This window comes from Budorcas taxicolor, chromosome 2 (assembly GCF_023091745.1).
Source record: "Budorcas taxicolor isolate Tak-1 chromosome 2, Takin1.1, whole genome shotgun sequence".
Taxonomy (NCBI): domain Eukaryota; kingdom Metazoa; phylum Chordata; class Mammalia; order Artiodactyla; family Bovidae; genus Budorcas; species Budorcas taxicolor.
The window spans coordinates 123,391,431-123,415,370 of record NC_068911.1 but is presented as its reverse complement, the minus strand read 5'-3'; the positions used below and the strand labels follow the sequence as shown (position 1 = coordinate 123,415,370).

Here is a 23,940-nt window from a genome sequence, read left to right as displayed (position 1 = left end):
TGCCCCTCAGCCTGCCTTTTCTCTGGCCTTGAGTAGCTGTCAGCCTCAGTCAGGGAAAGCTGGTTTCTCAATACATCAGGTTCCTCTGGTTCCTCTAATCTCAGTTCTCCAGCTTGGTGTCCATCTCAGGGCAGGCTACCTGTGTGGTCCCGTTTTAGGGACTAAGAGTCAGGAGCTGCTGCTCCTCCTGGCTGTGCTGTCAACCCTTTTTTAAAAATGTGTTATTTATTTGGCTGTATCAGGTCTTAGTTGTGGCATACGGACTCTCAAGCTGTGACCCCCAGGCTCCAGAGTGTATGGGCTCAGTAGATGTGGCACACAGGCTTAGTTGCTCTGAGGTATGTGGAATTTTAGCTCATCAACTAGGGACTGAACCCATGTCCCCTGTGTTACAAGGTGGATTCTTAACCACTGGACCACCAGTGAAGTCCCCATGAGGGTTACTTTGACAGCATTCCTGCAGATCATCTAAAGACAGGCTGTACCCCTCTGCACCCACCCTGCAGGCCTCTTCGGTGGCTGCACATCCAGGCACTGGCCCAGGATGCCAAGTGGCCCTGTAGGACCTGCCCTGCATGGAAGCCTGCTGTCTCTGCTTATCTTGGAGGGATCTTCAACCTCATACGTATTCATGTACCTAAGCACCTGGAGCAGAGGGCAGCCAGCAGATCAACTGGGCTCCTGCTACTGCTTTTTATAGGTCTGCTCTGTGCTGGGGATTCACTCACATCATCTCACACTCAAGATGCTTCTCATTCAAAACCATTCTCATGGGACAGCCACAAATCACGAGTAGCTCTCAAGAACTGAACTCCTGCAAACAACCTTGCCAGACTGGCGTTTCCATCCCTGCTTTAAATATAAAAAGACTGGAGCTCAGAGACAGCGTCCAAGGACGGAGCCAGGATTCAAATGCAGACTGAGGCTCTACTGTTGACCTTGCTGCTAGGCCCTGACCCTGTCTCCCAGTGTAGGCCAAAGCCTGGTGGTGGAACCCTGGTGACCAGTGGAGGCAAGATGCCCTCCACCTGTGAAATCCTGGGTGCTCCCAGCAGGGCACTGGACATAGGGATGACCAAACCATTTTACAAATGGGACAAGTAAGGTCAGAAAGGCCAAGTCACTTTTCTTTCTTTTTTTTTTTTTTTACATATATTATAATCAATTTTTATTGCTTATTACAGGAAAGGTATTTTTCTTTTAAAAAAAAATTTTTTTAGTTGGAGGATATTTGCTTTACAATGTTGTGTTGACTTCCATCATACAACAATGCAAACCAGTCATAATTATATATATGTATGCGCTCCCACTTGAGCCTCCCTCCCCACTCTCATACCACCCCTCTAGGTCAGCACAGAGCTCCAGGCTGGGCTCCCTGTGTTATACAGCAGCTTCCCAAGAGCTGTGTGTTTTACACATGATAGTGTATGTCAATGCTACTCTCCCAATTCGTCCCACTCTCTTTTCCTTGCTGGGTCAAGTCCATTCTCTATGTCTGTGTCCCCATTCCTTCCCTGCAAATAGGTTCATCAGTACTATTCTTCTCGATCCCATATGGCCAAGTCACTTTTCACAGAACAGTCAGCTAGCCCAGTCTGTCCTACCTCAAGGACAGGAAATTTAACAGTGACCCAAGCTTAAAGGAAAAGAAGTTAATGTTTGAAGGTAGGATTTCTGTCTTCAAATGGGGTGTGTGGGGGGCGGTGGGGTGGGGAGATGAACTTTTTGATCTCCTTCAAACCAGAGCTCCCAGGAAGGGGGCAGGCAGCCTGAGCTTTTGGATCTGGCAAACCTACTTCAAACATGATCACATCACATTAGACCAAATGCCTTAACACCTCCCCTTCCCCAGTCTTGGGGTGTCTTATCCAGGACTAAGAACAGTAGGGCCTCGCAGGGAAGGGCTCAAACCACACACTTGATCCCGATATGCCCCTGGGAGGAGTCAGCTCCCACTGTCCTGTCAGAGCCCTAAGGCCTCCTGGGGTCCTTGTCCCATCAGCCTCATTGCCAAACCTCTGTCCCCAGTGGCTTCCTATCACGTCCTGTTGCCTGTGGTCACCGGAAGTCAGCTCTAGTGCCTAAGAAAGTAAAGAAGCTTCCTGGGTCTGGCAACCCTCACTTCTGATGGGTCAGGCCCTGAGGTCAGGTTGAGAAAGCAGCTGGTGAGCTGGGCCCAGGCCCATTTTATCAGCACCAGGCCCGCCCAGTGCTGGCACCAGATCCACTGCTGCTGTCTGATAAGAGGCTCCGCTCTGCTTTCTTGAAACCGCCTGGAGCTTATCAGAGGCAGACCTGGGTGAAGGAGCCATTTCCATCAGCGTGAATAAAGGAAGGGAAGAAAAAAAACCTGGGAGAAATAGAATGCCTTTGCATGCAGACACAGACAGGCTATCTGCCTGATGCTGTTGCAAGGCAGATTCACAGGCACGGGCAACCCCACTCAGAAGCCAGCGGGACCTGAGCTGAAAGCAAAGAGGACGGCTCCCTGATAGTGCTGCTGGCCATGTCTCCTGTGTGTGGAGTGTGTGTGTGTGTGTGTGTGTGTGTGTGTGTGTGTCGGTGGTGGTGGTTTGGTGGCTTAGTCACTAAGTCATGTCTGACCCTTGTGACCCCATGGACTGTAACCTGCTAGGCTCCTCTGTCCATGGGATTCTCCAGGCAAGAATACGGGAGTAGGTTGCCATTTCCTTCTCCAAGTGTTGGGGGTGTGAACCAGGTTCAAGCGTGAAGCATTTATTCCCTTAGATTTTAATTTTTTATTGAAGACTAGTTGATTTACAATGTTGCGTTAGTTTCAGGTATGTAGAACAGTGATTCAGTTACATATATAAATGTGTGTATGTGTGCACATGCATATATGAGCTTTCTAAGTGGCACTAGCAGTAAAGAACTTGCCTGCCAATGCAGGTGACATAAGACACGTCGGTTTGATCCATGGTTTGGGAAGATCCCCTGGAGGAAGGCATAGCAACCCACTCCAATATTTGTGCCTGGAGAATTCCATGGACAGAGGAGCCTGTGGGCAACAGTCGATGCGGTCGCAAAGAATCAGACATGACTGAAGTGACTTAGCATACACGCAAGCAGTGTGTATATATTAATACTATATTAATCCCAAACTTCTAATTTATCCCTCCTTCCTTTCCCATTTGGTAACCATTCATTTGTTTTCTATCTGTGGGTCCATTTTTGTTTTGTAAATAAATTCATCTATATCTTTGTTTTTAGATTCCACATGGAAGCAATATCATATGGTAATTGTTTTTGTCTTACTTCAGTTAGTGTAATAATCTCTCGGTCCATCCATGTTGCTGCAAATGGTATTATTTTATACTGTTAATGGCTGAGTAAAAACGTCCCCTAGGTTCATAGCACAAAAAGCACTCGGCATCATGGAGGAGGATACTGCCCGCCAGTAAGTGAGCCTGTGGGGTGCAGACATTATGGAACTGAGTGACAGCTGGACTGTGGGGTTGGCTCTTCCATTTGCTATTTGTGTGGCCTTGGTACAGCCATTTGTCCCTTTTCCAGGAACACTCAGGATACTGAGTTGTGTGAGGATCCCAGACCCTTCATTTAAGTGGTGCCTAAGAGCACTCCCTTCCCCGGTGGGCACACGGACAGCCTGCCTGGCCCCTTGGCCTAGAGAGATCTCAGGGGAGGCTGACCCTCCCTCCACACCCTCTGGCCTGTCCCAGGCTGCAGGGAGGACCAGGCAAGATGAGAAACATGTCCATGCATTGGTATATGCGAGAGGTTCCAAGTACAAAGTGTGCTCAGGTGACCCGAAGCCCAGCATGCCTGTCCCATGGAGATGAGAAGCCAGTCACTTGAACAGCACCTCCATTCGCATGCAGGGATGATGATATCTGAGGGCAGGAGGCAGCCAGGATGAGCTCCTGAGCCATATTTAATTGGCCCCCATCACTTAACCAGATGGTTTCCAGGGCAGCTCAGCAGATTAAACACAACAGTGTATAAACCAAAAGCAGATGAAACCTCAACCTCTGTTCCCGTCTTAGGAACCTGGCTGCTAGTGGGACTTTCCTCTGTGACCAGTTGCATTAATTTGTGCCTCTTACATGGGTGTGTAGAGAGACTCAGGTGGTAGAATCCTGGCTACTAAGCTGAACTGTAGGAGCCCACACTGGTCTCATCACCCTTCTGATAATAGGGTGTTTTGTATTTTGTGTTTCTAGGCTGCTCTTTCATTCCACCAGGGACTCAAGCACATCTGTGCACACAGGCAGAGGTCAGCTTTCAGAAGCCTCTCTGGAACTGATGGTTGCATTTTCTGTGTGAAGCTTCCAGGTGAGGCTGAGGGTGTTGTGGGGACCACCTTTCCCAGGCAGGTGGCAGCTTGGGCCCCAGGAGTCTTGGGCCTGAGAGCACACTTGTCCACATCCTTTCCTGATTCTCTTCTCCACCCCTGCTGGGCCAGACCCTTCAGCCCCGGGGACTGCTCTGTGCCTTTTGCTGGACTGTTTCCCCAGGGCCTACGTGGACCCAGAGCTGTGAGGGAGAAGGCAATGTCCCCCTCCCTGACTCTGCATGGGGCTCTGTCCCACATCGTAATACTCCTAGCTAGTCCCTGAGAGTCCTGAGTGCCTGTGAGGGCAGGTGCCAGGAGCCTCGTACCCATATTCATTTCATGTAGAGCTCAGCATGGCCCTGCAGAAAAACTCCACCCAGAAGATGCAACTAGTAATTTCAGAGAGGCTCTGAAAACCAGCCTCTGTGCGTGTGTGTGTGTATGTGCACATGTGGGCCTGCAACTAAGGTATCTTTCAGGGCATCTGAGAACAAATGGCAGCCCACTCCAGTACTCTTGCCTGGGAAGTCCCATGGATAGAGGAGCCTGGTGGGGTATAGTCCGTGGGGTCTCAAGAGAATAAGGCATGACTGAGCACACACGCATAAACACAGATGATCTCAGGCATCACTTAGGAGTTCTCTGCCATCCTCTTCTCTCCTTCTCAGCTCCCAGTACGTGTCACGGCTGACTCAGAACCTTGCTAGAGCCTTAGCAGAGATGCTGAGGGGCTCCTCCCTCGGGATGAGAAACCTTCTGGCAGGGAAATTCAGGAAGGTGGTAGAATTCCAGCTGCTACAACGGGTGCTGGGAGACAGTCCCATTGGCCCTCTGCTGCCTGACCTGTCTGACTTCATCTCCTAGTCACCACTTCCCATGCCTCTCCCCGCTGCACTGCTTCCTATCAGTTCCTCGGTCGGGCCAAGCCCGGTCCTACTGCAGGACTTCTGCGTGTGCTGTGCTCTGCCTCTTGTGCCTCCTCTCAGATATTCAATCCCACGTTTGGCTCCCTGGCTTCCTTTAGGTCTTTCTCAAATATCACCTTCCCCAGTGAAGATTCTCTGACCACTCTCTTTAGAATGGCACCACCTCTCGCCCTTGGGCCTCTCTCCTTTCCCGGCTTGATCTTCCTCCCCACACTTAGCATCGTCTGACTTATTGAGCACTCTACCTGGGGGTCTCGTGTCCATCTGTCCAGCACCACTGAAATGTAAGTTCTCTTTCTGGATGACTGTTGGTTTGGGCACTGTCAAATCCCCAGGGCCTGACACACAGTGGGAGCTCAAAACACACTCATGGCCTGGGCTAAAAAGCTTGCTGATGCCGGTGGCAGAGGCAGAGTTAGGGGTGTAGACTCAGGGAATCTATTGTTGAACTCAGGGTCCACTATCTTATAACTGGTGAAATGTGGACATACTTTTTCCTCTGAGTCAACATATCCAATCTCAGAAGAGGGATAATAACCTCCTGAGACGGGGAAAGACGTCACTAAGTTGGGTAAAGAAAATGTGGTACTTATATACAATGGAATATTACTCAGCCATTAAAAGAATGAAATGATGCCATTTGTAGCAACATGGATGGATCTAGAGAGTGTCATACTGAAGTAAGAGAAAGAGAACTAGCGTATGATATTGCTTAAATGTGGAATTTAAAAAAATGATACAAATGAACTTATTTACAAAACACAAACAGACTCACAGACTTTGAGAACCAACTTATGGTTATCAGAGGGGAAGGGTTAGCAGGAAGGATAGACTAGAAGTCTGGAATTGATATGTACATGTTGTTTCATTTAAAATGGACAACCAACATGGACCTACTATATAGCACAGGAACTCTGCTCAATATTATATAACAACCTAAATGGGAAAACAATTTGAAAAAGGACACATACATGTATAACTGAATCACTCTGCTGTACACCTGGAACTAACATATCATTGCTAATTAACCATATGCCAATATAAAATAAAAAGTTAAAAAAAGAAAAACAAAACCAGGTTCAGGACAATGCTCCTGGCCCAATGCTTGGGCCCTGGTGAGAAGCCCTGTTTTCTGAACGAGACGGGAGAGCTGGCTGGTCCAGGCCCAGGCTGTCTGATGTGTGGCCCTTTTTCCTATACCTGCCCGGTTGGGGTGAAGATTTTCTGCAAGGCGGTAGGAGAGCCCCGGCTGCCTATGTTTATGGGGGTGGGGTTGGACGGGTGACAAGAGGGCGAAAGAAGGTAAAAGCCACAAGAGGGACCCTTCCCTTGGCAGCTTGGGTGGATCAGGTCACGGGAATGAGTCATTCCATCTTCACCCAGGTGAGCCAGGCCTGGCCTGATGGGCCTCCCTGGCTGTTGCCTGGTCCCTAGCCTCGGCTGCAGGTCTTTCTTCTGTGGCATCTTATCCATCCATGAGGCTATGGCTTCCTCCAGAGAGAAGTGCAGTGGGGCCAGGTGGGCTCCAGGCCTAGAATTCAAGCCACTGGAGATGTTCCTGTTGGTTTAAGAGAGCAGTTGGGAAACTTTTTTTGACAAAGGGCCACACATTAAATAGTCTGTACACCATGTGGTCTCTGCTACAACTCTGTTGTTGTCCCTTGAAGGAAGTCTGTTTATACAAATGAATGGGTGCAGCTGTGTTCCAATAAAGTGAAAGTGAAAGTCGCTCAGTTGTGTCCAACTTTTGCGACCCCATGAACTATACAGTCCATGGAATTCTCCAGGACAGAATACTGGGGTGGGTAGCCTATCCCTTCTCCAGGGGATCTTCCCAATCCAGGAATCGAAACTGGGTCTCCTGCATTGCAGGCAGATTCTTTACCAGCTGAGCTACCAAGGAAGCCCATTCCAATAAACCTTTATTTGTAAAAACAGGCATCCTATGGGCCTTAGTCTGCAGACCCTTTGTTTAAGTCTCTGTGTCACTGAGCCTCTCTCTTCCCCCTCATGCTAATATTTGCATTGCGGTGGCTCAGTGCTAGGCCTGGGCCTTTCCTACATCTCATTTAAGGTGCCCATGAGGATGGAGCTTTGAGTGGCTAAGCTGCATCTTGAACCCAGGTCTGACATGTTTACAGCCTATACTTTCAAATGGCTACTCTCTGCTCATTTTTTCTTGGGGAGGGCCCTGCTCAAGGGAGCAAGGAGAACCATAGAGAGGCCCCAGGCAGAAAGCAGGGAAGTGAGAGGTACAAGTTGAAAGATCATTAGCTATAAGAACACAGGACACCATCTATTGCTGTGGCCACTTTGCACAGAGTCCAGAGTCTGGCTGCGCCCATGGCTCACTGTGTCCTGAACACTCCATGAGTATGACAGGATGCAGGCACCAGGGCCGTGGAGGCCAGAGAGAGTGAGTCACCAACTCAAGTTCACCTACACTGGTTATTGGTGGGGTTAAAACAGTGGCTGATGAGATAGTATGAGACTGGCAGGTCCCACTTCTGATTTAAACCTTGCACAGGTTCAAGGCCATCACTGCAGTGAAGGCTATGGCCTGCCCTCTCTGACTGGGGTCTGTGCAGCTCCCCTGGCCAATTGCACTGATTAGAGAGGCCTCATCACAGAGGGTCCTTCCAGGGAATGTTGAGTCCTGAGATGTCAGGTTGAGACCAGAACAAATTGCTTATTCAAGTGGTCACAGCCTGGCTACACCACAGGTTTGCTCCAGGGAGGCCTGAGGAGGTCTGGGAAGCATTTGTACAAGGGTTCCTGAGTGGAGCTGGTTGGCTCAGGAGACGTCAGGAACCAAGGCCGAGGAGAATGACCATCCTCTGTTCATTTCTTCTTAGAGGAGGGTCCCACTCAAGGGAGCTCAAAGGAGAACCTTGGAGACCCCAGGCAGAGAGCAGGGCAGTGAGCGGTCAACCTTTTATCTGCGTAGACAGTCAGGCCTCTGTTTCTAGAGCCCCAGGGCACTAGGGCAGGAACCCAGATAATTGTGCCTCTGGGCAGTGTGACCCTGTGGCTTTTACCAAAGGAACAGAGGACAGCGAACAGTTGGCCAGAGACCAAAGCCTCAGGAAATAAACAGCCCGGAAACACAGTCTCACAGGGTGTCTGAACTTCGGAGGAAAACCATGGATTTCATCTGTCTTTGACTGCAGTGTCTTCAAAGATGTACTCTGACTTTCTCTAGCATTATGTGCCTTTTCAGTGAGTGACAAATGTCATTTCACTCGAGTTAGTTCTTTAAAAATAGCATGTTCCAGAAGATCTTTTCAGAAGCTCCAAGATTCTTAAATAGGAAATGACTTAGGAGTAGCGACCAAAGCCTGATATAAATAAGCGTAGATAAAAAGCCCATTGGAACCAACCTTCTTTCACTCCTGTGGCAGAGAATTTCGTTCTCTTTTGAAACTCGCCACTGTCTACACATACAAATGGTGATACTGAGCAGCGCTGAAAAGATGGCCTTGGGGTTGGAGTACCTGGGTTCAAATCACAGCCCTGCTGCTCACAGCCTGTCTTACATCCAGAGGAGGGAGGCACCATCCACAGACCCATCTCACAGAGAAGGACGGTGACAAGGAAAGAATACTTTGAACCAAAATTTGCTCAGCACGTGTGACACATCAGATCATCCACGCTCACAGCAGGTACCCCATACACTTGCACTATTGTCTGTATTTTAACATTCTTTCAACTTGTCTTAACTTCAGTCATTCTCTGAGTTAGAACATTCTCAACAATGAACGTTGGTCTGTGAACTAAAATATTGCCTGCCATCTCATCATAGTCACTCAGATAGCAAGACCCGAGGGAACTTAGGATGGAAGCCATCCTAAGCACTCTGCCATCTAGCACTCTGCTGTGCAGCCACCCCTCTGAGACCCAGGATGAGAAAGCACAGGCTACTGGCCCCACATGGCTAAGGTGCATATCAAAGAAATTAATTCAGTGAACGTAGATTCTTGCATCTTCCCAGACACAGAAAAGTGCTGAATTCATTAACTTAAGATGTCTAGTTTTCTTTGATAAACAGTAATCTTTTGATTACTTGATGTTCCAACTACTTGGTCTTTTGTTGAAAAACTTCTATATATCCTGGCTTTCCTTCTGCCTCTTTGGAGCAGTCTTTCAGAGCTATCTGAGAGGCTGCATCTTGGGTTTATGTCCTCAGATTTATCCACCAAATAAAACATAATTCTCAACTTTTAGGCTGTGTGTTGACAAGTTCTTCAAGGAAAAAGTCTTAACAAGATAAACCTATGCCAAGTTAAGGAGAAATACACCATAATTTAACATTAGCTGTCAATGTTAACTAATTTTAGATAGCAATTTATATTTGAGAAGTTAAGTTAGTCTTTAAATTGCTAGATATCTATTTAGCTATGAAGAATCAGAAGAAGACACAGGCAATTCAATCTGGAACCTGAATTCAGTTGCTAAGAAATTTCTCAGTAAGGGGTTTAGATGCTTTTTATTCCTGTCATGATGTGTGTTCTGCTGCACCAAGAAGTCCAACGATGCTCTGAGGACAAGGATCTTCTCTAGACTTTTTTTATCTCCTCCTGCATCCCTAGGGCAGGGGGGATACCTAGAAGTCTTCGAGTTTCTGTTGATGAACCAGGGGTGTACATGGTCATTAGTAAACATTTATGGATACATTGCTTCCCTAATGGAATCATCTATCTATTAGATTGGCCAAAAAGTTCATTTGAGTTTAAAAACGTGAATGAAATTTTTGGCCGACCCAATAGTTTCTAACTTTTAAGATTTTCTTCACAGAGCCTCGAAGTTTGATAACAACCTTTCTTGTGGATTAACTGGTAAAGTAATGGACAGCTGGGTGTATGCTGCAGTCTGACTGTAGACAAATAATTTAACCATGTATGTTCACGCATGCCAAGTCACTTCAGTCGTGTCCGATTCTTTGTGACCGCAGATTGCAGCCTGCCAGGCTCCTCTGTCCATGGGATTCTCCAGGCAAGTTTACTGGTGTGAGTTGCCATACCGTCCTCAATTTAACCGCAGTGAGAGTATTTTATGTGATGAAAATGTCTAATATGGACGGACCCTCCGAAAGCCTCAAAATGTCATCACTGACAACAAATAGTAATGAGACCTCAGGTGGCCATTCTGGGACGCACCAGCCAGGAGACTGAAAACTGGGTTACTGAAGCCCTCGGTGTCCAGCCATGACTTGAGAGTGACAATCACAAGAGGGTCCTGGAGTGGAGTTGCCAGGCCGCCTAGCTCCCCTACACAGAAGGGCTTTTTATCTCTTTCATATTTCCAGACTTCATCTCACAATTTATTTTGTAGAAATGTCATTTCTCCTGAAAATAATTGCAATGGAGATTTGTAGCTGTGACATTATTTTTTAATGTGTGTATGTTTTGGAGGTGGGGACCCCAGGTGGGAAGCCACTGCTTTTGGAGATTCAGGGATGGATGGCCTTCATTCCTTTTGGTGACCCTATGGTCCCAGCATCAGCTCCTCAAAGCCATTACATCATCCTGTCCCCACTTAAGAACCTGATGAGTGAATTTCTGTGGCAAAAACAGTGCATTCCCAAGGGAATCAGAGACATGCACCCCTACCTTGCTCCACATACTACATCTGGTTGTGTAGCCCTCCTCACATTTCTGAGGAGGGTTTCTAAACATCTCACTTTATTCACCTACCAGAGAAGGCAAGTAGTGCCTCCTTTTTTTCTTTGTTTTTTCAAATTGAAGTATAGTTGATTGCAATGTTGTGTTAATTACAGCTGGTATAGCAAAGTAAGTCAGTTATACATATATATGCATCCCTTTTAAAATATTCTTTTTCCTTCTAGTTTACACTGAGATATTGAATATAGTTCTCTGTCCTATACAATAGGAGAACAGACTGCTGATTGCAAGGGCTAGAGGGATGGAGGGGAGATGGAGTGGGAAGTTGAGGTAAGCATATGTAGACTTCTATATACAGAATGGATAAACAAAAATTAGTGACTCCTGAATGAAGAAAGGAAATAGATTTGAGAGTGCCTAGCAAAGAAGAACACAGAGTGCGGGAATGGTCCCACGGCTGGTGATATTTCAACAAAAGACAACTCTGCCAACGCAGGGGTGGGTCTTTGGTGCAGGCATTCCAGGAATTGGCCAGGAACTGGTGGGGGCATTATTCTCTCTGGGTGCCCTTGCAGCGACCCTGAAGGCAGCTGCCCACTGCCTCCCTGAGGAAGAGTAGGACCTGTGTGTGGGTTGGCCTCAGCTGGTATAACCGTCACAGCCCAGCCCTCGCAGGCCACAAGGAGCATTTCATCAGCAGCTGCTCGGCCGCCAGGTGGGGGCTCATTGAGGAGGGCAAAGCCAGAACAACTGGCCCCATGTGGGATGGATAAAGAAAGGCCTTTCCTTCCAAGGCAGGAGAGTAAACTCAGGGACATATGGAGATGAGCAGACCACTGGACTCTCAGGGTCATGGGCAACCCCTCCCAGCATGCCGTCTGCCACATCCCAGAGGCAGACGGATACACCAGGCTGGCGGCCAGACAGCGCCAGTGATGCCCGGTGAGGCCCTGGGGGAATAGCCTGTTTGAACTTCAGTTTCCATGTTTCTAAGCTGGAATTAATAAAATCTACATCTGGGGAGATGGTGAAGGACAGGGAAGCCTGACGTGCTGCAGTCCATGGGGTCACAAAGAGTCAGACACGACTGAGTGACTGAAAAACATCTGGGTAACATCTTCCGGTTGAACAGGGTACCCTGTTTGTCCTCCCTGGGTGTGGCCAACTGCACTCCCCACCCTGCCTCTGCACCTGTGCTGAGATCCACCATCCACAGTGATCAGTATGAGTCCAGCAGGCTTTTCATGGCTGCCCCCCCGGGCCCCTCACTGGGTGGCCTCCTTCCACTGAGCTCCTCCATCTGTATCTCTGCCCGGTCTCTTTATGAACTGCCTTCCTCCTCTCACCTGGCTATCCCGTAGGTATCTGAAAATCACCTCTGCTTAGAGAGACTCTTCCCACATCCTTCCTGATTTTTTATGTATAATTGTACAATGAACATGAATTGCTTCTTTCACAGTGAAAAAGGACAAAACCTTTAAACTTTGACGTGAAGAACAACAGCCTAATTTCACGGCTGGAAAAGGCAAGAGGATAAGAGAAATACAGAGATGGAGATACAGAGATAGGACTTCCCTAACAGTCCAGTGGTTAAGACTCTGGGTTTTCACTGCAGGGGGCACGGGTTCGATCTGTGATTGAGGAAATAAATTTTTTTGCGCTGCCAAAGTTTTTTTTTTTAAGGGAGTATTCTGGGTATCCTCAAGCATTTCCTTTCGATTCTGGCAATCTCCCAGGGTAGAGGCAAAGAGCAGGCATGGGAGAGCCACGGCAGCAGCCCAGGAGCTCTGCCTCTGTTGGGGTGGGCAGGACTGCTGGGCAGTGGGAAAGTGGGAGGATTTGACATGGAAGCCCTGCAGAGGAGGGTCAGGGCTGTGGGCACTGGGCAGGGACCGGTGGGCAGCAGGCCCTGGGGCCTGGATGGGCTGAACCAGGTGGCCTTTGTGGGCCTAGGTGCTCTGTCTTCCTGGGTTCTTTCTCCCCACTCCCCATATTAACAATCATATTTTAGAGGGGACATTGATATGAAGACAAATGCAAGGTTTAGTCTTAAAAGTTCATTTTCCCCTTTTGACTGTAAAAGAAACACCTTTTTCTGTGCTTCTCTAAAAGCTCTAAGTGCTGTGCCTAATGTGTGAGGTGGCCCTGGCTGAGTCCCTCATAGAAACACCTGCTGTGCATGAGCGAGGGGTTGGTGGCTCTGGGCAACTCACATTGCCTCTTGAGTTTCTATATCATCACATGCAAAATGGAGATAAAATAATCACCGTAGGGCTGCTAGAGGGTGAAATGAGATAACTTAAGCAGAGTGCAGCCAATTTTTTATGCTCTGAGTCAGGGAGACAGTTGGTCAGGACAGTTTATAAAATTTGTGGAAAAGGGGGAAAAAAGAGAATGTAAAAAAAAAAAAAAAGACAACTCGGGATTTTCAGCTAAAGCAGAACTGAATTCACTAAATTGAGAACTTTGGCAGAAACTGAAGGAAAGCTATTCAAATGTCAAGTCAATCCCAGGGCACAACCAAAGGAGAGAAGGCCCAGCTTCATAGCAGGAGTTCAAGCATGGGTTGGAGGCAGGAAGTGGTGAGAATGGGGCCCACCCAGGAGAGAGGAGACACCAGCTCTGCACTCGCCCAATGGCAACATCAAGGGAAAGACACTGAGAGGTGGAGCAGCTGCAGGCCAGGTGGGAGAGAAGGAGCCCCCTGTGCACGAAGGTTGGGGTACACAAGGAATGCTGGGAGGGGCAAGGCATCAGGCTGAGCTAGAGGCCATTGTGGGCCACTGAGGGGGCAGGGCTAACACAGGACAGGAAAGATGCAGGTGAATATGGGACCGACAGCACTCTCTGTGTAGATCAGACTTGTTTACACTGGCTGGACCTTCACATCTCCCCATCCTTCCACCCACCCACCCATCCATCTATCCATCCATCCCTCTCTTCCTCCATCCACCCACCCATCTCTTCTATCCATCCCTCCACCCATTCATTCATGTATGATTTTAAGGAGCCTACTCTTCCTCAAGACAGCCAGGACTCTTATTGTTAAGCAGGCAGTGAAGCTGAGGGAGCAAGGGTTGTTCTCCTCGGATGCTAGCTAAGCAGACTAAGCTGCCGAGGGTAAAATGTTGGTTCAAAGTCACACAGCTGGTGGGAGAGAACACATGTTGTCTGCCCCACCTCGCCAACTCTGTGATAAATACTGAAAGAACAGACCCCTTGGAAGAAGCTGTCCTAGCACAGAAAGGCACAGTATCCCAGAGCTATTGCGAAAGTGATTTCTGTGCTAGGTCTGAGGGCTTCATTTGGAGCCCTAGAACCAGGGCAGACTTTGCCTCCTGTCTTTGGTATTATTTTCAGTGGCCAATGAGCAAATAGGGAGAGGAGCCGAACAGTGGAGAGTGAGCCAGAACTCACTGAGGACACCATAAAGCATTCAGGCAGGGACAGTGATAAATGCAGACCAGGCTTTATATCAGGAGTTTTACCCATGAGCTGAGAACAAGGGGGCCAGTACTATGTTCAAGGCCACAGTCAAGTCAGAGCAGATCCACATTCAAACCCTATGCCTGAACTCTAAAGCTGGTCTTCTAACCTCCCTGTCACTAGACAGTTGAGGCCAAGTGTATTTGCATTAAATAGCTTCATAAGGTACAGCAGAGGGACCTGAGCTTGAACTCCCTACTTGCTAAAGTCTGTGTGTATGGTGAACATCCTAAGAGAAAGGACCTTTCACAGCTGGGGACTTTGCTGTCCAGTGAACACAGAGGTCACAGATAGGAACCCAGCACAAAAGGCAGATAAGCAGGACGATTTATCTAGTTTTGATCTGGCAAACCACAATCCCCTTCACTGTAAGACATGGCTGAAATATGTGTCCACAGCTACAAATAAAACAAGAAGACTCTCCATTCCAGGGTTCAGGGGTGTGTGTGCCGGGGTCCAGGGTCAGCTGGTAGCTGCATACTTGAACTCCCATATAAGTGTGCATTGTATGAAGGAGAAGGTGGGTGGGGGTCCCAGCTGTGCTCCCTGCAAGTGACCTTCCAGTCAATCCATTACAGTGGAGATAAAATACCCACGTTAGGTGTGCAGTGAGATGATGGGGCATCCTTGTCCAGAGCATGTTCCTCCCAAAGGCCCCAAATTCAAGGCTCCTTTCCTCAGAGACCCAGCAAGGGTCACAGGTGCATCCACTGAACAGCAGAGAGTATACCAGTCACAATGCTTTGGCAGTAAGAGAAGGGAGGTGTGGCAGATACAAGACAGACTATAACAAAAGTGTCATAAAGAGTTATTCATCACAGTCGTTTTAAATTCCCAGTGTGATAATTCCCATATCTATCGTGTCTGGTTCTGGTGCTGGCTTTATATCTTCAAATTGTGTGTTTTGTCTTCTTGTATGTCTTGTAATTTTTCTTGGCAGCCAGATGTGATATATTGGGTAAAATGACCTATTGTGATGGGGTGGTGAAGGGTAGGGGAAGGGGAGCACCCTGTGGTCTAATGAGGTCTATCTGTTAAGTGAGCCCATCTCTCTGGACTGGGAACTTCACAAGTGTCCCTCAGTGTTTTTCTCTCCTTGCAGGTGGGCACAGAAGGCTAGCATGGGCTGGAGGTGGGAATTTCCCTTCCTCTAGGTCAGTTAGTCTCTAACAGTATCACATCAGATCAGCGCTGGTTAAGTTTCCCTGAGGCCAGATCTTGTTAAGAACAGGTGCACTTATCCCCTCCTTCCTGCTGGAAACTCAAGATGACTTTTCTCTGATATTTACTGCGGTCACCTGGTCAAACTCCAGATAGTGGATCTCACCATATTGTGTGTGCAGAGGTGGGGTGGGGCTCTCGATGACTGGGCCCCTACCCTTGGGGTTTTTAACTCACAGAGTTATCCACACTGGTTTAGCTGCTAAGTCATGTCTGACTCTTGTGACCCCATGGACGGTAGCCTGTCAGGCTCCTCTGTCCGTGGGATTCTCCAGGCAAGAATATTGGTGTAGGTTGCCACTTCCTTCTCCACACTGAGTCTTGAGCAGTTTATCAATCCTAAAGAGTCATAAATGAGAGCTGGAGAAGATGTTGGGCCAAGAGGAAGGGCAGGACTTCAGAGCAGGAAGGTGGGCAGCCAGTGATGCTTTGATACAGATCACAGGGAGAGGCAGGTCAGTGGCTGTCTTTGACCACAGGGAGCCAGCACACAGGCTCTCCGGTGGCCGGAGGGAGGGTGAGGGGAGTTGTGCGAGGTTCAGCCTGTGAAGGAGGCCAGCGTCTTGAGCGCATGCTCCCGCTGACCTGAGAGAAAGAACTGACCCTTGACAGTATCTGCCCTTGGCTAAGATTTTGCACACTAACATTTGTTCTGGAAGGATGTACCCAAATTAAAGTTTATAATGACTAAGGGCAGGAAGTGGTGTTCCCACAGAAGTTCAGATTACGTAATGCTCTGAAGGAAACCCTGAGCAAAGATGGGGAGGGCAGGTGGGGGAGCAGAGGAGGTCAAAATGAAATACCAATCAGTGAATGTAGAGTAGAAGAGTTTGGTGGTGATGCCCGGGGCCCATTAGTATGTTCTTAGAATTGGTTTGGGTTTGACTTTCTGTCCACTGCAATGTTCTAGATTAGGACTTATTGAGCAGATGATTTTAAAAGGTGTTTTTGGCCCTTCGAATGGACATGGGCCCAGGAGTGTTGGTCCTTGGGTGGTCTGTGTAGTCACCTGTTCATGTCTGAGTTGCTGGCTGAGCACTTTCCTGAGCTAGGCCCCAAGTGGTAGGGGGCAGTTGGGGTCACAGAGCTTCTTAGAAGTCAGAATTCCTGAAAATGTGACAGACCTAAAAATTCCTCAGGCTGCAAAGTGTCCTCAGGGCCCCAGTGAGTGGTTTTCTGGTGTCAGGAGGACCCAGGGAGGCCTTAACTGACCAGCAGGTACAGGTGTGTGTATGGTGGGGGGCAGTACCCAGGGAGCCCGGAGGCCTGAAGCAGGCAGGTGTGAGGGTGTAGCTGGAGGGACAGGGCGGTCCAGGCAGGAGGAAGGACCCTAGGGAACGGTCCACGCTGGCTGTGGAGGGCAGCAGCTGGCCCAGTGTGGGTCAGGCCTGACCACACAGAAGGGGTGATGGCAAGCAGTGGTGGACTGAGGTTGGACCACAGGCCTGGGTGAAAAGCTATGGTGTGGTTGGCAGGTTCTAAGCATCTGTGCAAAGGCACAGCCCTGGTTTCCTGGGCATGGTTCTCATGGCCTGTGGGAGGCAGAAGGCCCTGCCTGGCACACATGGGCAGCAGGCCCACATGCACCCTAATGCCCCACTCAGGTTAGCCTCTGTTGGCGCTGGGGTCTCATAGCCTGAGTCCACAGCCTGGCTGTACCCTGGGGACCAGGAAGCCCTGAGGATCATCATCCCCCAGCCTCCAGTGTTTCATCTGCAAAACAGCGAAGAATATGCTTTTGAGTCCAGGCTGTGGAGGAATGACCCAGGCAAGGCTGGACCATGGGCCTAGGCGTGTAGGTAATGACATTGCTTCTGTTACATTATCAAAAGCAAACTCAGCTGCTTTCTGCTAGGGAGACTCTGGAGATGATCAGCACCTGCAGGTCAGGTTTGCTAAATTCTGTTAACAACAACATCTGCCAATACCACATCACTGGGCACAGCGCCAGACCCTTATTCTCTCGTTCATCACACGATTCCCAAGAAGTAGCTGTTGTGACTCCCAGTGACAGATGAGAAAACTGAAGCTCTGAGGTCTCCTATATCTCCTCAAAGTCAGTAAGTGTTGGAGATCAAGTCTGACTCCCCAGCACAGCACTTGTGGGGCTCAGGTCCACCCTCTCACTCACTATGAGAGACAGGACACTTCATTTAACTTCTGGGGCATATTTCCTCATTGGGGGTAGGGAACCTGCTAGGAAGTGGGCAAAGGCCATACAAGGTACTTCTCCGCAAAAGAAACACAGTATCTTACAGAAGTGCAAAAGCACGTGTAATTACAGAGGCACATTCAAAAGTGACAACATGGGTTACACAACAGATTGGCCAAGATAAAAACCACACAGTGTGAGTGAGGATGCGGGAAAACACCATTTTCATTGGCTGTCAGAAAGTGTTAGAAATTCATGTGTCCTTTTGAAGGGCATTTTTCAGTATCTAAAAACATTTCACATGTATATACTTTTTGTCCAAATTAAATTCTGAGGGAAAGTATCCTAAATGTACATAAACATATGCATATGAAACCCTACTTACAAGGTTGTCATGGCAGCACTGTGTCTGGTTAAAAAAAGAAATCCAAGACTGTACATAACCCAAATGTCCATTTTTGCAGGAATTGGTTAAATAACCCATTCATATTCATACTATGCAGTTCCAAGAACGATGGATCTATATATATGGTGATAAAGTATACTCTGTAAAATATGGTCTTATGAAAAAAAAAAAAGATTAAAGTAGAATACATGTTTCATGTTGTAAATGAAAAAGTAATTGTATAGATATACAATACTTCTAGAAAGTTTCTCATAAATCTATAAAGTTCCTGCCCTGGAGATGGGAAGAAAGTATCCTTTCCTATTATGAACTCTTCAAACACCTGTTTAAATTTTCTTGTTTTGTTTGTAGCTTGTGCTTAAGAGTGCCTGTTGTGTATGCTCACCCTTTGGAAGGTGTTTAGGTTGGGGTCTCAGAAGGACATTTGATGGACTATATACCTGCCACTCAAAGAGGCAAACTGACTTGACTTGCCAGCTTCTCCTTGCTGGTGAAGGGCCTCTCTCTCCCCATGGTAGATGGGCTGGTGAGCTCCCACTGCAAACATAGGACACCTCTTACCCCACATTCCTATTTCCCTGGAGGCACTGCAAGTCCCCAGAAATAACTGGCCAACTCTGGGCACCCTTGGAAGGTCCAGTTGCTGGCTGTGCCAAGGCCATGTGACTCCCAAAAGCCACGGATATCTGGAGGGGTTGAGCAACAGCTTTGATGGAATGTCATTTGGCACTGAACACAATCCTCCCTGCTTTTGCCAGAGGTAGCGCATTCTATATAAAGCTGCCAGACCTGGCCATCTCCTCACTGAGCCTGATCCCTCTCCATCAAGGGCAAGGCGATTGATTTCTGCACCTAACTCCTCTGCAATAATTGTGGCCTTTGGGTTTATGCACCTAGTTGGGTAGGGGAGGCCTGGCTGGGAGGGAGCAGCAGGTCCTCTCGGTTGTAATATTTGGTTCTGGGGGTGGGGTAGTGATGTAAACTGAGACAGGAAGGATATAGACACATCCTGCCTGAGTTAGCAGCGGTGGTGAGAAATAGAGCCCCATGGTTCTCCCACGGCAGAGATACTGCCAGAAAGTAAATCCTAAGGGTAATCTGGAATGGTATGCAAGTAAGGGCTGCATCTCCATCAGTTCTGGAAGAGAAGTGTTTGCAGTCACTGGTCAAGGGTCAAGGTCTGAAACCTGAATCCTGGAGAACCGCTGTAGAGGGACAGGGTGAGTGGATGGGTTGGGGGAGGGCAAGGCTCCATGAGCATGCATCTTCTCCAGACTGGATGGATTGTAGGCCTACACTTCCTTGGTACCTGAACTGGAAAAATCACAGTGTCCTGTCCCCTCAACACTGGCCCTGAGACACACATACACACTAATTAGTATCTGATTCACACAGACACACACTCACTAGTGTCTGACTCACACTCACAGACACATACACAAAGGTAAACACTAACTCACAGGAGCTCATGGATCCTCAGTATGATAAAGATGCTAGACATTTATTAAGCGCTTAACATGTGTTCATCTCTATCCTGAGCCACTGATGTGTGTCAACTCTCACAATCCAAACAGGCACACTATCCTATTTTTCCCACAAAGGATGATGAAACTGCAGCTAAGGGAGGTTGGCTTGCCTCAGGTTCCTGTAATAAGTTGCACACATGGTCCAAAAGCAGGCAGGGAGGAACTCGGAGCGCCTCATGGGCACACACATGGCCATGTCCACAGAGAGGCACATGGTGCACAAAGACAGACCCAGCGGCGCTCACCCGGGCTCAAGTTTGCTGCCTAAGGCCACACAACCTTTTTTCAAAAAGACAAACAAATGGAGTGTGTCTCCAGTACCCATAATCATGACCCTGTTAACCACTAAATAAATGTATCCCATTAGACTCAGTCTTCTCTCTGACAGTTTCTAAGAATCAGACCCAGCCAGGGTAGGGAGAAGTGATCAGCACTTTTTTTTTTGTCTGTTTGCTTGTTTTTTAAATGAAAATTTAATGTTTATTGCAAGAGCTCAATGCCGGGGGAGGGGGTGGGGTTGGGGGAGGCCCAGTAACATTTCTGAACATTGCTTTTGAAAATCACAAAGAATCCCTGAGGGATTTCCTGTCCTTAAGAAAGCATGTGCCGGTTTTAAAAAGAAAGAAAACAGGCTCTGAAGAATTACAACCGCCGAAACGGTCAAGGCGAGCCGAGCCGATCCCTGCAACATCTGCGTGTGGCTGGTTCCCGCCCTCCTGGGAGAAGAGAGGGGTCGGGAGTTAGCAGAGTTAACTCCGAGTTTCTCAGAACGCGCCTCCACCTTCCTGCCAGCCCAGTCCTGAAAACAACTTGTTGTGCTTTCTCTCTGCGCTGCTTACCGATCTGTCTCTCCCTCTTCATTCTCTTAGCGGAAAAGTTCTGGCCACAGGCACTTCCCCACCACCACACAAAGAAACAGAAAGCCAGCGGGTGGCCGCGGGGACGGAGGTGGCCTCTCTAGGCCCGGGGCGCGCAGAGCCCGCGCACCAGGCTCGGGGGACACCGACCCCGCGATGCCCAGGGCGCTGCGACTCCCGGGCTCCCGCGATGTTCGGTGACGCGGTCGTGTGGGTCCCTCGCCCACCGGGCGCCAGCCAGAGTCCCTGGGTTCCGTGGCCAGAGTTCGGGCTCGCCCCCCTCCTGCCCCCTCGGTACCCGTCCTCCCCCCTCCCCCGGCGGGTACTCACCTTGCTGGGTCGTGGTCAGCGGCAGCAGAGTGCTCATCGCTGACCGGTGCGGGGCACGGCCCGGGGGACCGTGGCAAGGGTCGCGATCGGCCGCTCCTGACCCTCAGCAGCCGGAGGAAGCGGCACCTGTGTCACACTCCTCGGCGCGGACCGAGGGGAGGGGCTCCGGCCCGAGATAGGCAGACTTCATTTAGTTTTTTCTGCAGACTTGGCTGATGGGGTTCCCACCCATTTTTTTTTTTTTTAAACACATACACCCGCCCACTTCTGAACTCTTCTGTGTTCGGACTTTCCTGCGCGAGAATCACATTTTCTAACTAGTTTCTGTTTCTATCTGCAGCTAACAGATAGAGGTTGTGTTTGAGAATGACCCTGTGTGTGGGTTGTAAAGCTCCCAGACATGACAAGATGGGCTTCCCGGATGGCCTTCCCCGTCGCCTCGGTCCCGGACGGTGACCAAATAAATGGAGCCAGACTTGCCTTGGAGTCTTGGCGGATCCTATGAGCCGCAGAGCCTTGGTGGCCTGCGGAGAGTTCCTGGCCTCCTCGTGCCTTAGGGCAACTGCCCCAATCCATGGGCTTATGTTTGGGAAAGATTCTTAGAAAAAAAGGATGCTGGGTAAAGACCATGTGACTTGTTTGAATCACCTTTGTCTGAGGCTTTCAGACAGTGGAGTGTTTGGAGAATTCACTTTATTAGGCAACTAAAAACGACAGGGATTTTGACACTCTGGTTAAATGAACTCTACCCATCTCAACCAAAAAGAATGTTGTGTGATATATAGTATTATATTCTCTTCACCCCGCAGAAAGAAAGGCAGGAGCTCCAGAACACGTCACCTTTATTTTAAATCCCTGTCCAAGGAAATACCCTGGCCTTCTCCTGTCTTTTCTGTGGGGTTTTCACTGCTGTTTACCTGACAGTCCTCATCTCTGCTGCAATCTCAGCGCACCTCAGTCTGTGCAATGTGTGTGCAGTTGGGATTACCACCCAGATTGAACACAACTCAAGACTGCCCCCTGGAGGTGTGCAATGCAGATTATCTGCCCCTTTCTCCCAGCCTAAACCACTCCAGGTGTCTTTACTAGAGCTGCCTGTTTGACACAGTGGAAAGTATTTCTAATTCTCTTTTGTTAGATAATGTTTATAGCTGCTACTAAGTCACTTTAGTCGTGAACGACTCTGTGTGACCCTAAAGACGGCAGCCCACCAGGCTCCCCCGTCCCTGGGATTCTCCAGGCAGGAACACTGGAGTGGGTTGCCATTTCCTTTTCCAATGCATGAAAGTGAAAAGTGAAAGTGAAGTCGTTCAGTCACATCAGACTCTTCAGGACCCCATGGACTGCAGCCCACCAGGTTCCTCTGTCCATGGGATTTTTCAGGCAAGAGTACTGGAGTGGGTTGCTCATTGGTTATAGTGCTTTAATCAAAATTCCACACTCAACATGTCTTATGTTGATGAGAAGTAAACTCTTTACAGAATGTCTTTGGCCAGGTGTGGAAATTTTTAGTCTCAGTTTTCCTATCTGTAAAATAGATACAAAAACAATTACACACCAGAGTTTTAAAGAGGCAATGTCTACATAATGACAGTGGGACAAAAAAGGCACTTAATAGAAGCTGGCAGTGATTACTGTAACAGTTTAACATATTATTTTGTAATACATGTAGGTTCATGTTGGATAATAGTGTCGCCTGTGTTCAGAATTCATAAATAAAGCAACTGCAACTATCTGAATGGCAGCAGGGGAACTGAAGCCAAAGACCAGCCAGGTAAGCAAAGACTGAGTCCCAAGGTCTTTGTACCTCGCTAATGGGAGGACATCACCAGATGGTCAACACCGAAATCAGATTGATTATATTCTTGGCAGCCAAAGATGGAGAAGCTCTATACAGTCAGCAAAAACAAGACCAGGAGCTGACTATGGCTCAGATCATGAACTCCTTATTACCAAATTCAGACTTAAATTGAAGAAAGTAGGGAAAACCACTAGACCATTCAGGTATGACCTAAATCAAATCCCTTATGATTATACAGTGGAAGTGAGAAATAGATTTAAGGGTCTAGATCTGATAGAGTGCCTGATGAACTATGGACTGAAGTTCATGACATTGTACAGGAGACAGGGATCAAGACGATCCCCTTGGAAAAGAAATGCAAAAATGCAAAATGGTTGTCTGGGGAGGCCTTACAAATAGCTGTGAAAAGAGATGCGAAAAGCCAAGGAGAAAAGGAAAGATATAAGCATCTGAATGCAGAGTTCCAAAGAATAGCAAGAAGAGATAAGAAAGTCTTCCTCAGGGATCCATGCAAAGAAATAGAGGAAAAAAACAACAGAATGGGAAAGACTAGAGATCTCTTCAAGAAAATCAGAGATACCAAGGAAACATTTCATGCAAAGATGGGCTCCATAAAGGACAGAAATGGTATGGACCTAACAGAAGCAGAAGATATTAAGAAGAGGTGGCAGGAATACACAGAAGAACTGTACAAAAAAGAGCTTCAAGACCCAGATAATCACGATGGTCTGATCACTCACCTAGAGCCAGACATCCTGGAATGTGAAGTCAAGTGGGCCTTAGAAAGCATCACTACGAACAAAGCTAGTGGAGGTGATGGAATTCCAGTGGAGCTATTTCAAATTGTGAAAGATGATGCTGTGAAAGTGCTGCACTCAATATGCCAGCAATTTTGGAAAACTCAGCAGTGGCCACAGGACTGGAAAAGGTCCGTTTTCATTCCAATCCCAAAGAAAGGCAATGCCAAAGAATGCCCAAACTACCACACCATTGCACTCATCTCACATGCTAGTAAAGTAATGCTCAAAATTCTCCAAGCCAGGCTTCAGCAATACGTGAACCATGAACTTCCAGATGTTCAAGCTGGTTTTCGAAAAGGCAGAGGAACCAGAGGTCATATTGCCAACATCCGCTGGATCATGGAAAAAACAAGAGAGTTCCAGAAAAACATCTATTTCTGCTTTACTGACTATGCCAAAGCCTTTGACGGTGTGGATCACAATAAATTGTGGTAAATTCTGAAAGAGATGGGAATACCAGACCACCTGACCTGCCTCTTGAGAAACCTATATGCAGGTC

At 48.2% G+C, this 23,940-nt stretch overlaps 1 protein-coding gene across 2 annotated transcripts in view; it reads right to left on the bottom strand.

Annotated features, from left to right (window-relative positions):
- The window catches only part of GYPC (glycophorin C (Gerbich blood group)), a 46,608-nt gene extending 25,562 nt beyond the window's left edge, over positions 1 to 21,046 (bottom strand). The window contains exon 1 of one of the 2 annotated variants that reach the window (XM_052662358.1): positions 20,841 to 21,046. In XM_052662358.1, the coding sequence (XP_052518318.1) occupies positions 20,841 to 20,877 (37 nt within the window). In that variant the 5' untranslated portion in view covers positions 20,878 to 21,046. The remainder of the gene's footprint in view (positions 1 to 20,840) is intronic. The other variant, XM_052662353.1, reaches the window with a different exon arrangement.
- Positions 21,047 to 23,940: the final 2,894 nt, after the last annotated feature.